The 13,898-nt window shown below is 32.7% G+C and overlaps 1 protein-coding gene across 1 annotated transcript in view; it reads right to left on the bottom strand.

Annotated features, from left to right (window-relative positions):
• LOC143388008 (A-kinase anchor protein 9-like) overlaps positions 1 to 13,898 on the bottom strand; it is a 72,604-nt gene that overhangs the window by 24,491 nt on the left and 34,215 nt on the right. Inside the window, 2 exon segments of the mRNA XM_077108296.1 lie at positions 5,584 to 5,746; positions 7,467 to 7,677. Of these exon segments, the coding sequence (XP_076964411.1) occupies positions 5,584 to 5,746; positions 7,467 to 7,677 (374 nt within the window).

Genomic DNA, 13,898 nt, shown 5'->3' with positions numbered 1-13,898 from the left:
CCAGTACTACAAGACCTTTGATGAATTAATACCAATAAGCCTCAAACTATTTCATGAAACAGAAAAGGAGGGAACTCTTCCAAACTCATTCTATGAAGCTAGTATCACCTGATATCAAAATCAAAGACACATCAAGGAAAGATAACTTCAGACCAATATCCCTAATGAACATAGATGCAAAACTTCTGTATACAATTCTGGCAACTCACATATAAAAACATTAAATATATAGTTGTTATGGTTTGGTTGTGAAGTATCCCCCAAAAGTTCACATAAGACAATGCAAGAAGATTCAGAAGAGAAATGACTAACCTAATCAGTGAATTAATCCCCGATATGAATTAAAAGAAGTGGCAGGGTATGGCTGGAGGAGATGGGAATTGGGGGGATGGCTATGGAGTATACATTTTTTATATGGAGAGTGGAGTCTTTATATGGGGTATATATTTTGTATCTGGAGAGTGAAGTCTCTGACTCTGTTTCCTGATCACTATGTGAACTCCTTCCCTCTGTCACACTCTTCTTCCAGATGTTCTGCCTTACCTCAAAGCCCAAGGGATGGAGCTGGCCTTCTATGGACTAAGACATCTAAACACGATGAGCCCTCAAATAACACCATGAGTCCTTTTCCTCTCTTAAAATTGTTCTGGTCAGATCTTTTAGTAACAGAAATAAAAAAGCTGACTAAAACAATAGTGCATCATATTCAAGTGGGATTCAAGGTTGGTTCAAATACAGAAATAAATAAATGTAATTCATCACATCAATAGACTTCAAGGAGAATCATATGATCATTTCAATTGGAGCACAAAAAGCATTTGACAAAATAAAGCACCCTTTAATGTTTAAAACACTAGAAAAACTAGGGATAGTAGAAACAAATCTCAACACTGTAAAAGCTATACATGCTAAACCCAAGACCAAAATCATTCTAAATGGAGAAAAACTGAAGGCATTCCATCTACGAACTGTAGTAAGACAAGAATACCCTTTTTTTTACCACTTTTATTTGATATAATCCTGGAAACTAGCCAGGGTAAGTAGACAGAAGAAAGAAATTAAAGGGATACGAATAGAAAAAGAACTCAAATTATTACTATTTGCCGACAATATGATTCTATATTTAGAAGACCTAAAAAATCCACCAGAAAACTTCTAGAATTAATGAATGAAATTCAGCAAAGTAGTAGGATATAAAATTAACAACTATACATCGAATTCATTCCTATATATCAGTGATAAAGCCACTGAAAAAGAAATTAGGAAAACTACCCCATTCACAATAGTGTAAAAAAATAAAATAGAATATTTGGAATCAATATAACAAAAGAGGTGAAAGACCTCTACAGTGAAAACTACAGAAAACTAAAGAAAAAAATTGAAGACCTTAGAAGATGGAAATATCTCCCATATTCTTGGATAGGTAGAATTAACATTGTCAAAATGGCCATACTACCAAAAGCATTATATAGATTTAATGCAATTCCTATTAAAATTCCAATGACATTCTTTGTAAAACTAGAAAAAGCAATCATGAAATTCGTTTGGAAAAAAGAGACCCAGAATAGCCAAAGCAATCCTTAGGAAGAAAAGTGAAGCAAGAGGCATCATAATACCAGAACTTAAATTATACTACAGAGCCATAACAGCAACAACAAAAAACAATGGGATGACACTGGCACCAAAACAGACATATAGACCAATGATACAGAATAGAAGACATAGAGACAAACCCATATAAATACAGTTATCTCATACTAGACAAAGGTGACAAAAATACTCACTGGAGAAAAGATAGCCTATTCAACAAATGGTGCTGGGAAAACTGAAAATCCACATGAAGCAAAATGAAATTAAACCTCTATCTCTAATCTTGCACAAAACTCAACTCAAAGTGGATCAAGGATTTAGGCACTAGAACAGTGACCATGCATTTAACAGAAGAAAAAGTAGGTCCAAACTCTACCACCTCAGCTTAGGAACTGACCTCCTTAACAAGATTTCTAGAGCACAAGAACTATAAGCAAGAATCAATAAAAAGATTCAAACTAAAATGGTTCTTCACATCAAACAATCAATAACATGAAGAGTGCCTACCGAATGGGAGAAAACCTTTACCACACATACACCTCAGAGCATTAACCCCCAGGATATATAAAAAACTCAAGAAACTTAACAACAGGGGCTGGGGTTGTGGCTCAGTGGTAGAGTGCTTGCCTGGCATGTGTGAGGGACCTAGGGTTTGATTCTCAGCACCACATATAAATAAATTTAAAAAATAAAGTTTCATCAACAACTAAAAAAAAATTAAAAAACAATAAAAACACCAGAAAAACAAACCAATCAATAAATGGGCTAAGGAACTGAACAGACACTTCACAGAAGACATACAATTGATCAACAAATATGTGAAAATACATTCAACATCTCTAGCAATTAGAGAAATGCAAATCAAAACTCCAATGAGATTCTATCTCACTCCAGTCAGAATGGCAACTATCAAGAATACGAGCAACAGGCCTAGGGACATAGCTCACTTGGTAGACTGCTTGCGTCACATGACCAAGGCCCTAGTTCATTACTAAGCACCACAAAAAAAGAAAAAGAAAAAATATGCAACAATAAATGTTGGCAAGCATGTGGGGGTAAAGGTACACTCATACATTGCTGGTGGGACTGCAAATTGATGCAACTACTATAGAAAGCAGCATGGAGATTCATAAGAAAATGTGGAATGGAACCACCATTTGACCCAGTTATCCCACTCCTAGGTTTATACTCAAAGGGCTTTAAATCAGCATAATACAGTGATGCAGCCACATCATGTTTATAGCAGCTAAATTCACAATAGCTAAACTACGGAACCAACCCAGGTGTCCTTCAACAGATGAATGGATAAAGAAAGTGTGATATATATCTTCCCAATGAAGTATTACTCAGCCTTAAAGAAGAATGAAATTATGGCATTTGGTGGCAAATGGATGGACCTGGAGAATATCATGCTAAGCTAAATAAGCCAATCCCAAAGAACCAAAGACTGAATATTTTGTCTGATATGCAGATACTAATTCACAATGGGTTGGCGGGGGTAGGGAAGAATAAACATATTTTGGATTAGACAAAGGGCAATGAGGGGAGGGGAGGGTTATGAGGGAAGAAAGGATAGTAGAATGAATCAGAAATTATTACCCCAGGTACATATATGATTACATCACATATTCTACATCATGCACAACCAAAGAATGAGAAGTTATACTTCATTTATGTATGATATGTCAAAATGCATCCTACTGTCTTAGATAACTAGTTAGAAGAAAAAAAATTGTTAGAACTAAAAAATAATAATTAGTTATTGAAACTACATATATAGAAATAATAGTTCATTAAAATTGATTTGTCTAACATTACCCAACTGGTATGTGGTAGATCTGAACATGAGTTATTTAAAATAAAAACAGTAGTTCTGAAAAAAAAAGAAGAGGGATGAGGATGTGGCTTGATGGTAAAGAGCCCCTGAATTCAATCCCTGATACAAAAAAAAATTATATATATATATATATATATATATATATATATATATATATATAGATAGATAGATATAGATATATATATAAATATATGTGTGTGTGCATGTATGTATGTATATATATAAAGATATACCTAAGATATATTACTGAGTTAAAAAAGCTTGTAAATTCTCACTTGCATTAAAAGCCTGTTTTAACATATATGTCTATATAAATAGGAAAATGTCTGAAAGAATACATATCAAAAGTAACAATGATTGCTTATATTGGAAATGAAGAGTGGCAACAGGAAAGAGAAGGTTCTTAACTTACAGTTAGTTTAATTTTAACTTACAATCAGTTTAATTTTATCTACCCACATATCTTTTGGTATGTATGTCCGAATTCTGTATTGTTATATAAGCATTCACTACTTTGTAACAATGTTTTCTTAAAATGTCTAATCTTATAACAATAAGGCAAGATTAGTATTTAGAAATCATGTGGATTTAGAATACATCAGTGACTTAAATAGACAACGATAAGCTTAAATTCCTAGGCTGGGGTTGTGGCTCAGTGGTAAAGTACTTGCCTAGTGTGTATGAGGCACTGGGTTCAATTCTTAGCACTGCATGTAAATAAATAAATAAATAAAATAACAACTAATAAAAATGTTTTTTAAAAAGGCTTAAATTCCTTAATTGAAAACAAACAAAATGAAACAGTATTTCCTCTAAATTTATATATATTTGGATACATAAATTACACACATACATTATTTATATACACATATACATGCACACAATGATTATAATGTATTCGTACATATAAAACAAATAATTTTAAGAAAAAATGAAGTAGAAAAGTAAGACACAGACTCTTTGGGGACGATTTTAATTTATGTAAGAACATGACATCTAAGTAAAGAACCAAAGGAGATGAGGGTATGGGCATAAAAATACCTGCAGAATAATCATTCTAGGTAGAAGAAAAAGCCAATCAATCCCTAAAGCAGAAGCGTACTGATATGTGATATAATTGAGGATCACAGTGGGGATGTATGAGGTTATTTTTTAATCTTTTAAAATTGTTTTTAGTTGTCAATGGACCTTTACTTTATTTATTTATATGTGGTGCTGAGAATTAAACCCAGGACCTCACACAAGCCAGGCAAGCGCTTTACCGCTGAGCTCCAACCCCAACCCCATGGGATTATATGGTTTGAGAACAGTAAGTGATAAGAAAGTCAGTAGGAAATGAAAGTCAAAGATGTCATGGTCCTCAGGACTAGTGAGACTGTAAAGAGCAGAAGAGGATTAGAGTAACATGATGTAACTGAAATTATAAAAGCAAAGGTTCTGGCACTTGTGTTGACTATATAGAGAATAGACTGTAAACAGAAGTTGAGTAATCCAGGTGAAACACAAAACAATGGCAGGGACCAGTGGAGCAGTAAGGAGTGGCACAGTTGTGATGTACTTTGAAGGTTAAAAAAAAACCAAGATTTTTTCATAGAATGGCAGAGAGTTATGACAGAAAGGAGTCACGATGGATGAAGATGGCTACAGAAGGAGCAAATTTTAGAAGATCCTGATCCAAGAAAACATACATAGTGGTAATTGAAGATCATTTCTTCTCTCCTCATAGATCAGGGTTCTATTTGGGACATGATGAATTTGAGCATTAGACAATCAAATGGAGTATATTCAAGTCATAGTGGAATGATCATACTTAGACTATTTAAGTACTCACCACATCAACATATCAAAGCCTAGGCATAGAATAAACAAGTAAATGTCTACTACCTGACATATTTTAATTCAGAAAATAGATTAATAATAACATCTTTATAAAAGTATAAGTAAAATTCCTATAATAAAATGTCTTTGGTTTATACCAACATTTATTTCACACATTTCAAATACAGAATTATCTCCTGCTCTTATTTCTTAAAAAATGTTACATCCTATATCTTTGTTAAAGTTATATTTTATTCTTAAAATAAACATTCCAGATGATACTATCATTGTTACTAAGCTACAAATACTGCTGAATGAAGTTTTAAGTAAATAGATACCTTGGGTCCACCGTGGTCTCACTAATGGCTTGAAGCTTCTCCTGCAGAGAATAAATTTCTGCCCTATGATTTTCTTCAGTTTCTTTCAATTGTTTGCGCAAAAAGCATATGAAGTTTTCTAATTCTTGAATTTGTTCTTCAAGTTGTTTAATTTTTTTGGTATCTTTCAGAGAAGATAACAGGAAGAGAAGACAATACACATTTCAATACAAACTTCTCAGTGAAATAACAATCATTTTATTTCAATGTATAAAAATATTTATTCTTTGAAAAATGTTTTGAGTGAAACTCAGGTTTTAATTTGACTCATTCTGACTGATGAAAACAAGAAAACAGTGTGATTCAAGATCATTTCTCCTATCCTTATGGTATAGTATCTCTTAAATTCAACAATTTTATATCTTTAAAACAATTCAGAAACATGAAACAAAAGAAGTGTTGAAAAGGGACCACAGGAGAGTAGTTAACACCTTTCACTTTCCTCTTTTATTTTTATTTCTTAAAAATGCTGATAATTAATCACTAAACTAACTTTTTTGCCAATTAAATGAGCCATTAGTTAACATGCAATTTGGGAAATAGTGGACAGACTACCTCAAGAAGATATCAATTTAAAAAAATATAAACTTAAAATATTACTATATTCAAAGAACCCCTGAAGTGAAAAAGCATGGTATTATCTGATATGCTTGAAATTCTATTCTGTTCACCAAAGCAATTACAATAATAAAACTCATTCCTAAAAGCAAAAGTGAAGGCCTAGAGATACCTTGAACACAAGAAGTCTAGTTAACTGGCCAAATAATCATGAAAGAAAAACATTAACTGTGACTAATTGTTTATGGTTCATTGTATGGTCCCTTAACATTGTTACTTCCCATTATGCCATCTTGGTCTTTTAACTCACTCTCTAGTTTCCCCTGATAACTCATTCTTGTCCTTGACCTCTTGTCCTTGACATTCATGCTGATTATAAATCTTTACCTCATAATTAAATTTTTCTCCCGGGTTTCAGACTTCTATTTTCAACTAACTCCTATATATTTTTTCAAAGTCAATAAGTATTCTATTCTTAACTCAATATATTTAAAACTGAATTATTATTTTTTTCACAAATTGGTTCCTTTCTATGACTAGAACCATACTCTAGTTTCTTAAGCTAGAAACTTGGGTATCATTCTTAATTTCTGCTAACATTAACGACAAACTAGAACCAAACTCTAAGTGTTGAACTTAACTTTCTATCATACTCAATTCAATCTGGCTGGTCTTCCCATCAATAATTTCATCCCTTCCAACTGATCCTAATGGTATCAATTTAAAATAAAAATCTTATTGTTACTCCCACTATTTAAAATCCTGCTGTAGGTCTTATCACCAATAGCATAAAACATAAACATGTTTCATCAGAGTACATAAAATATTTCCTGATCAAGCTCCTTCCAATCTCTCCAGTTTTATCTAGCTAACACAACCTGAACTCCCAGTTCTCCCAAAAGGATGCAATCTTAGATAGAGCTCAATGCTTAAGACTCCATGGCCTTCCCCAAATTTCCAACCCAGTTACTCCTACCCATACCCTCATCCTACTCATCTCCACAGGAAAGACAAAACTCTTTTTTCTCCCTCCATTCTTTACATTTCAGAAATTTTCAGTGTATTTTACATATGCTTTCCCAATGGATTATAATTTCCTATGGGAAAATGACTCAGTAATTTTAGTTTTCTCTAGCACTTGAATGAATATCCAACGTTTATATGAACAAATAAGACTAGGGCTTAGATACACAAGTCACCTTCCCCTGTGAGTTCTAAGAACAGAATTATAAAATGGTGGACTCTAAGTGATGCTTCATGGTAATTATAAGTCAGAAACTATTTACCTGTTTGTGTTTTTACATTCTGTAGTTCTAACTGGTATATTTTCTGAAGCTCCTTGATCTTTTCCTCTTGAGTAGAAATAAGCTCCTCTTTAAGATTGCAAAGAGCTTTATCTTTTTCATTTTCCATATATTCACGAACCTGATCCACGTCAGCTGAATAAACCACTGAAAGGCATATGCACTGAGCTATCATCTGTAGCCTTAAATCATTCTGAAAGTGAATATATATTAGAAAAATTTAAAATAATTTACTATAAAATAATTTGCTTTTTGCATATACTAAAACAAGAGGAGAAATAATTTATAGTTTAAAACTTCATAAGAGAACCAATGACATTTTTTCTTCATTCTTCATTCAATTATACTTAGCTACTTCTTTTTTCAAGGAGAGTAGTATCATTACCTCAATTTTAGAGCAAATTCTGATATTTGGTATAGCTTATGATTTGTCCATATTGGAGAGTCTTTATTCTGACTGTCTGGGAATGCTCCCTACAGGAACAAGTTGTCTCTGCAGGAAACAGCCTAGAGCCTCAACATTTTAGGATATTTAAAGGCGAAAACCACATCCAGATTGACTTGGCAACCAGCAAGCAAGCAAGCAAGAAGTAGTACAGAAGCTGAATAAAGCCATTAGCGAAACAATGCAATGTCTTCATCAAATTTTCATTTCATTCATTTCTCCTGGGATTTTTTCATAATCATAATCAAAAGAGAAATGGATCAAAGTGACCCTAGTTGAATACACATTAAAGAATGGCTACTAACATCTAATCAATTATTCCCCACAAACGTACACTGCCCAAGGAAAGTGGGAACCAAAGAGAACAATTTTACATTGTGCAAGAATTGCTATTCTGTATTGCAAGTAGGCTATGCTAGGCAATTAGTAATGTGGTACAGTGATGGGACTTTCCTATGGGAGAAGCTCTTCTTACGTAATATGGAGTCTCAGGGTAAAATGAAGTCTGTTTGGTCATTGCTTATATAGCCTGGCCTATAACATTCCCCACTGGTTTTATGGAACTAATCAAATCATTAATTAATCATCATTGGTTTACAGCTACTGTAGTGAGTATGGAGGACCATCAGTTTTACAGAATGTATTTTTTGTTTTATATATCTTATTAAATAAACAGTTAAAGATGCAGGGTCCAATTAAAAACCCTAAGAGGACTAACAGCAATGGATAGGCTACAGCTGTGTAAGAGTAGTTAGCCAAGGAGACCAGGAGAACAAATTTTCATACCAATTTCTCTCATGTTGTCTTGGCTCTTCCTTATCTTTCTTTTTATTTTCAAATAATATTTTATTTTCATGGCACTGGGAATTGAACCCAGGGTTGCTCTCTACCTGTGAGCTACATTTCCAGCCCCTTTTTTTCAATATTTTCATTTTTATGTGGTACTGAGGATTGAACCCAGTGCTTCACATATGTGAGACAAACGCTCTGCCACTGACCCACAATCCCAACCCCAGCCCTTTTTAAGGCAAGGTCTCAACAAGTTGCCAAGGTTGGTCTTGAACTTAGAACCCTCCTCTGCCTTAGCCTCCCAAATAGCTGGAATTACAGGCATGCACCACCATGCCTGGATTTAAAATATTATTTTAAATATGGAATAATGCAAGCAATAAACTCGAAACCCAAATTAACAAGTACTCTAACATTTTCTCTGTATTTTTCATTCCCTGTACTCCCCATAAACTTCTATGTTCTCATCACTCCTTTCTCACAGGCAACCATAATCATAGTTTGGTACAAATCCAGTCCAATTCTTACATTATCACTTCTCATTACAATACATTTTGCATTCTCAATGCACTGTATATTTTGTATTTTTATGGACTTACACAAATGATATTAATTTTACAAATTTATTTTCTCATTCAATATGTCTGTGGTATTATTCCATGTAGGTAATGGGGGGTTTAAAATCCAGTACCACAAACAAACAAAAAAATAAACAGCATGAAGGCAACAGGTTAATTCATTTTAACTGTGGTATTATGACTATACCAAAATTTGTCCATTTCCTTTCAGGAGATAAATTGGTTTATTCCTAATTTTTGGATAAATGTGCTAATTTCTTTCTAATTAGTGGTTCTCAAATGTAACATGCATCAGAATCACTTGGAATGCTTATTAAAACAGGTTACTTTAGGAACCTAACCCAATCCCCACAGTTTCTGATTCAGGAGAGGTCAAAGAGCTTTGAATTCTAACCCGTTACCAAGTAATGCTGGGCTTCTGGTCAGGAACCCCACTTTGAGAACTACTTAGAAATATAACTGCTGGGTCACAGATAGTGCATTTTTAACTGTGCTAGATTTGATCAAATTATTTTTATATAACAGTACTAATTTACAATGCTACCAGAAGGTTGAGTACTTATATACTCACATCCTCACCATTCTTTATATCAGACTAACTTCACCAACCTAAATGGGTATAAAATGTTATTTTATTTTTACACTGAATAGTAAGGTTGAAAGAATATTTTCATGTTTATTAGATACTTTGATTTGCTATTCAGGCACATGTCTTTCACATCTTTTGCCCATTATTATTTTGTTTTTGGACCTCTTGTTACATTAATTGTTCTTTCTATATTCTTGATAGCTTTTGTTTGCAACTTACATTCATGGCAAATATCTAGTCCCAGTCCTCAAATCTGTTTTACATCATTGTTTTTAAAAGATACAATAAAAATTTTAAATGTTTTCCCATGCTTTGTCTTTATTAAAAGTTTTCCCTATCTTAAGATTCTATTTTCTTCTTATGTGTACATTTTTAACCAACCTGATTTTTTTCCCTAAAGTGACAATGATCTAATTCCCTAACTTCTAACCTCTAGTATCAAAAGTCAATTGTGCTCAAAACAATTTTGTTTTTTTCCTCCCAAACAATTTTGAATACTCTAAGCTTCTGCTAATTTGGTTTATTTTTTGATTTCCTCTGTCTCTGCTCAAATATCATCTCACCAAAGTAGTCTTCCTTGACCTACCCTATGCAAAAAAAGCCCTACACTTAGGGAGATCTTCTTATCATACTGTAATTTTATTCATAGCACTTAAGACCACCAGAAATATTTGTCTGTATTTTCTAATGTTCATTTAAACCCTAAAAAGTAAACTTTATTCTTCCTTGACCATTTTCATTCACTGTTAAATTATGAATGACTTGAACAGTGCCTGGAATGTAGTAGAGATTCACTAAGTGATTCATTGACTTGTAGGGCCTTCTTGCTAAATTTTTACAAGATACAGATCTGTTCTGGGCTTTTCATTATATTCTACTGATCTTCTTAACCATCCTGGCATTAAACCATATTGTTTATAATGATTTTGTAATAAGTTTTGATAACAAATACATACTTTTAAAGATTGTCTTGAGTATTCTTGGCTATTTACTCTTCTATATCAATTTTAGAATCAGTATTCCACATTCATTAAGAAACCTTATTGTAATTTTGACTAGAACTATTAATTAGGAGAGAACTGATATTTTTCTTTGTATCTTTCCATTATGGATATGATATGTATTAGCACACAGTCAGGTCTTTGTGTCTTCAATATTTTATAACTTTCTTAACAAAAACTCAAAACATCTTATTATCTTGGATTTAAAGTTTTGCCTGATCTGCTCATATTTTTTCTCATTTCCTATTCTTGTCATATTGCAAGAACTGGAGAAGCATTCACTAAGAACTACAAAACCATGTTGCAATAGTAATGTTGACAATTGGTATGTATCCTAGTCCTATACTTGATTCTAATGGAAATGCTTCTAAACTTCACCATCAGAAATATAATCTGTCAACATTTTGATGAAAATCAGCATCATGACTAGAAAATTTCCGTGCTATTCCTGATTTCCTAAAGCTTTTTTTTTTAACTTATAAATGGGTTGTCAATTTTTTTATGTATTTTTTTCTGAGATGCACTAAAATAATCATGGATTTTGTCTTGCTACATAAAAATGTAGAGATTACAGTCACAGATTTTTTTTTCAAATGTTTAACTATTTGTCCACTCTTGGTATAACTTGCTAATATTTTATTTGGAATTTCTGCAACTACACTTACAAGTTAGATTACTCTACAATTTTATTTTCTTTACAATTCCTATCAGGACTTCATATTAATATTGGCCTTCTAAGGTGAACTGGGTGGTTTTTCTTTCTTCAGTTTTTCTTCTTTCCTTTGTTTTTCCATTCTCTCTTTAATCCTACTTTAGTGGACAATTACACTTTTGTTCTTGGAGAGTTAATAACAATTACTTGTAAAATGGTCTTAAGTCTAGCATTTTGGTTTGAGATGAGGCAAAAGGGAAAACTTCTGACCACTACTTCAACTCTTTAATGATTACTGACTTATTCATTTCTATTTAATGGTTATTTGAACTTATTCATTTCTATTTCCATTAGTTCTGGTAGTTTATATTCTTCCAGAACACCATCTAGAGTTTGCTTATATTTTCAAATCTATTGGCAGAGATTATTTGTAGCATTTTTTATGACTTTTAAAATTTCTTGTGGTACCTGTACTTATGTCCTTATTTCATTCTTGATTTTGCTTGTGTTTTTCCCCCCTTGGTCATATTTTCGGAGATCTAATACCTGTAAATAATCTTTTCAAATAATAAACCTCCAAAGTTCTTGAAAAATTTTCCCACTTGTTTATTACAAGTTCTCTTATTTTTGCTCTTTATTTCCTTCCTTCTACTTCCTTTGAATGTAGATATTCTTGACACTTTTCTATGCTGTTTAATACTTAACTCATTTCAATATCTCATTTATTAAATTGATTGTATTCTAATTTTATTTATATTGGTCTTACACATTTTTGGCTAATTTTGACATTTATTTTACATTAGGTTTTTTGGTTTCTTTGCTTAGATTATTTTTCTCAATTTCTTAATTACACCTGTGAATTATCTACTTCTATTTATGCCATGTATCTTTTTATCTTTGGAATGGTTAGGGCTTATAGAACGATGCTAAATAGCAAGCGACAAAAGCTATTCTGATTTTCATTCTAACATGAAGGCCTATCCTGATTCACAGCTGATTCTTGATAAAGCGGCTTTGTTTATTTCCCCTATTCACCCCTCATTCATCCATTTGTAAAACATTATTAACTGCTGATCATGTGCAAAACATTATTCTAGGTACTAGGGATATAGTAGCTGTCTATATAGCCTATATAGTAGTGTCTCTTCACTCACAGAACTGATATTATGGTTTCTCTTGAGGTTTCTAAGTTCCAGTAGATGTTTCTAAGCTCAGTATCTCTTCCAATACCAATAATTACCTCCAATTTTAAACACACACACTTGAATTTATGGCTTCTCTCAGCATCAATAACTAGCCAATATCTATAATGTTCCTGCCACTCCTTATTTCTTGCACCCCAATGTTGAAAAGACTCTTTGATAATATGGAATTATACTCCAAAACTATTCATTTCTTTCTTTTCAGTTAAAAAATTATTTTTTTCTTTTTCTTTTTTGGTACTGGGGATTGAACTCAGGGCACTCGACCACTGAACCACATCTCATCCTTATTTTGTATTTTATTTAGAGAGAGGGTCTCACTGAGTTGCTTACTGCCGCACTGTTGCTGAGGATGGCTTTGAACTCACTAGCTTCCTGCCTCAGCCTCCCTCAGCTGGGATTATAGGCGTTTGCCACTGCAGCTGGCCAGTTAAAAATTTTTAACAGCCACATTTATTTTGGTTTCAGTGAGATATATCTGCTCTAATTACTAAGTTTAATACTGAGAGTAGGAGTATTTTGTTGCCTCTGCAGTATTTCAGACAAGTAAACAGTATCACTATGTAAGTCACCGCTCAATTTCTTCTGTGAGCTTCCCTCCACCTGCATAAATACCTTACTCCCCCCTCTGTATCAATGATGGGGTTTATTTTAATAATGATAAATGGGAGCAATTTACAGACTTGCTTTTCTTCACTTTGTTTAGTTAATTTCAAGGAGAGAATATCTAAATACCATTGCAAGTATCTTCAATACAGAAACAAAATTCCTATTAAGAAAATTTCACCAATTTGACAAATGTGCTTCAAATTCAGGTCTTCTTCGAATAATGCTTTTTAATAAAATTTAAATTATGTCTGACATTTTTTAGGAGTAATTACCACCATTTATAGTTTTAAAAACAATTTGCAATATTTAACATAGCAATAGTAGTTAAGCAATTTGAATTTCTTGGGTCTATTCAAGTTATTAAAAACGTAAAGTATGACCACATTTTATAAGATCATCAACATGAACATGTCATTAGAAATAAAAACAGAAAACTTTCCGATGACTTCCTATTGTACTTAGGGATAAAAATCTAAACTTACAAAGTCTGTAAGGCTCCCTATGATTGAGTTTCTTCCTTCTTCAAACTCTTTCCAAACTCAACTACAT

The sequence above is a fragment of the Callospermophilus lateralis genome, unplaced genomic scaffold (genome assembly GCF_048772815.1).
Source record: "Callospermophilus lateralis isolate mCalLat2 unplaced genomic scaffold, mCalLat2.hap1 Scaffold_413, whole genome shotgun sequence".
Classification (NCBI taxonomy): domain Eukaryota; kingdom Metazoa; phylum Chordata; class Mammalia; order Rodentia; family Sciuridae; genus Callospermophilus; species Callospermophilus lateralis.
Note: the sequence above shows the minus strand (reverse complement) of the source record. Positions and strands in the feature narration are given on the sequence as shown.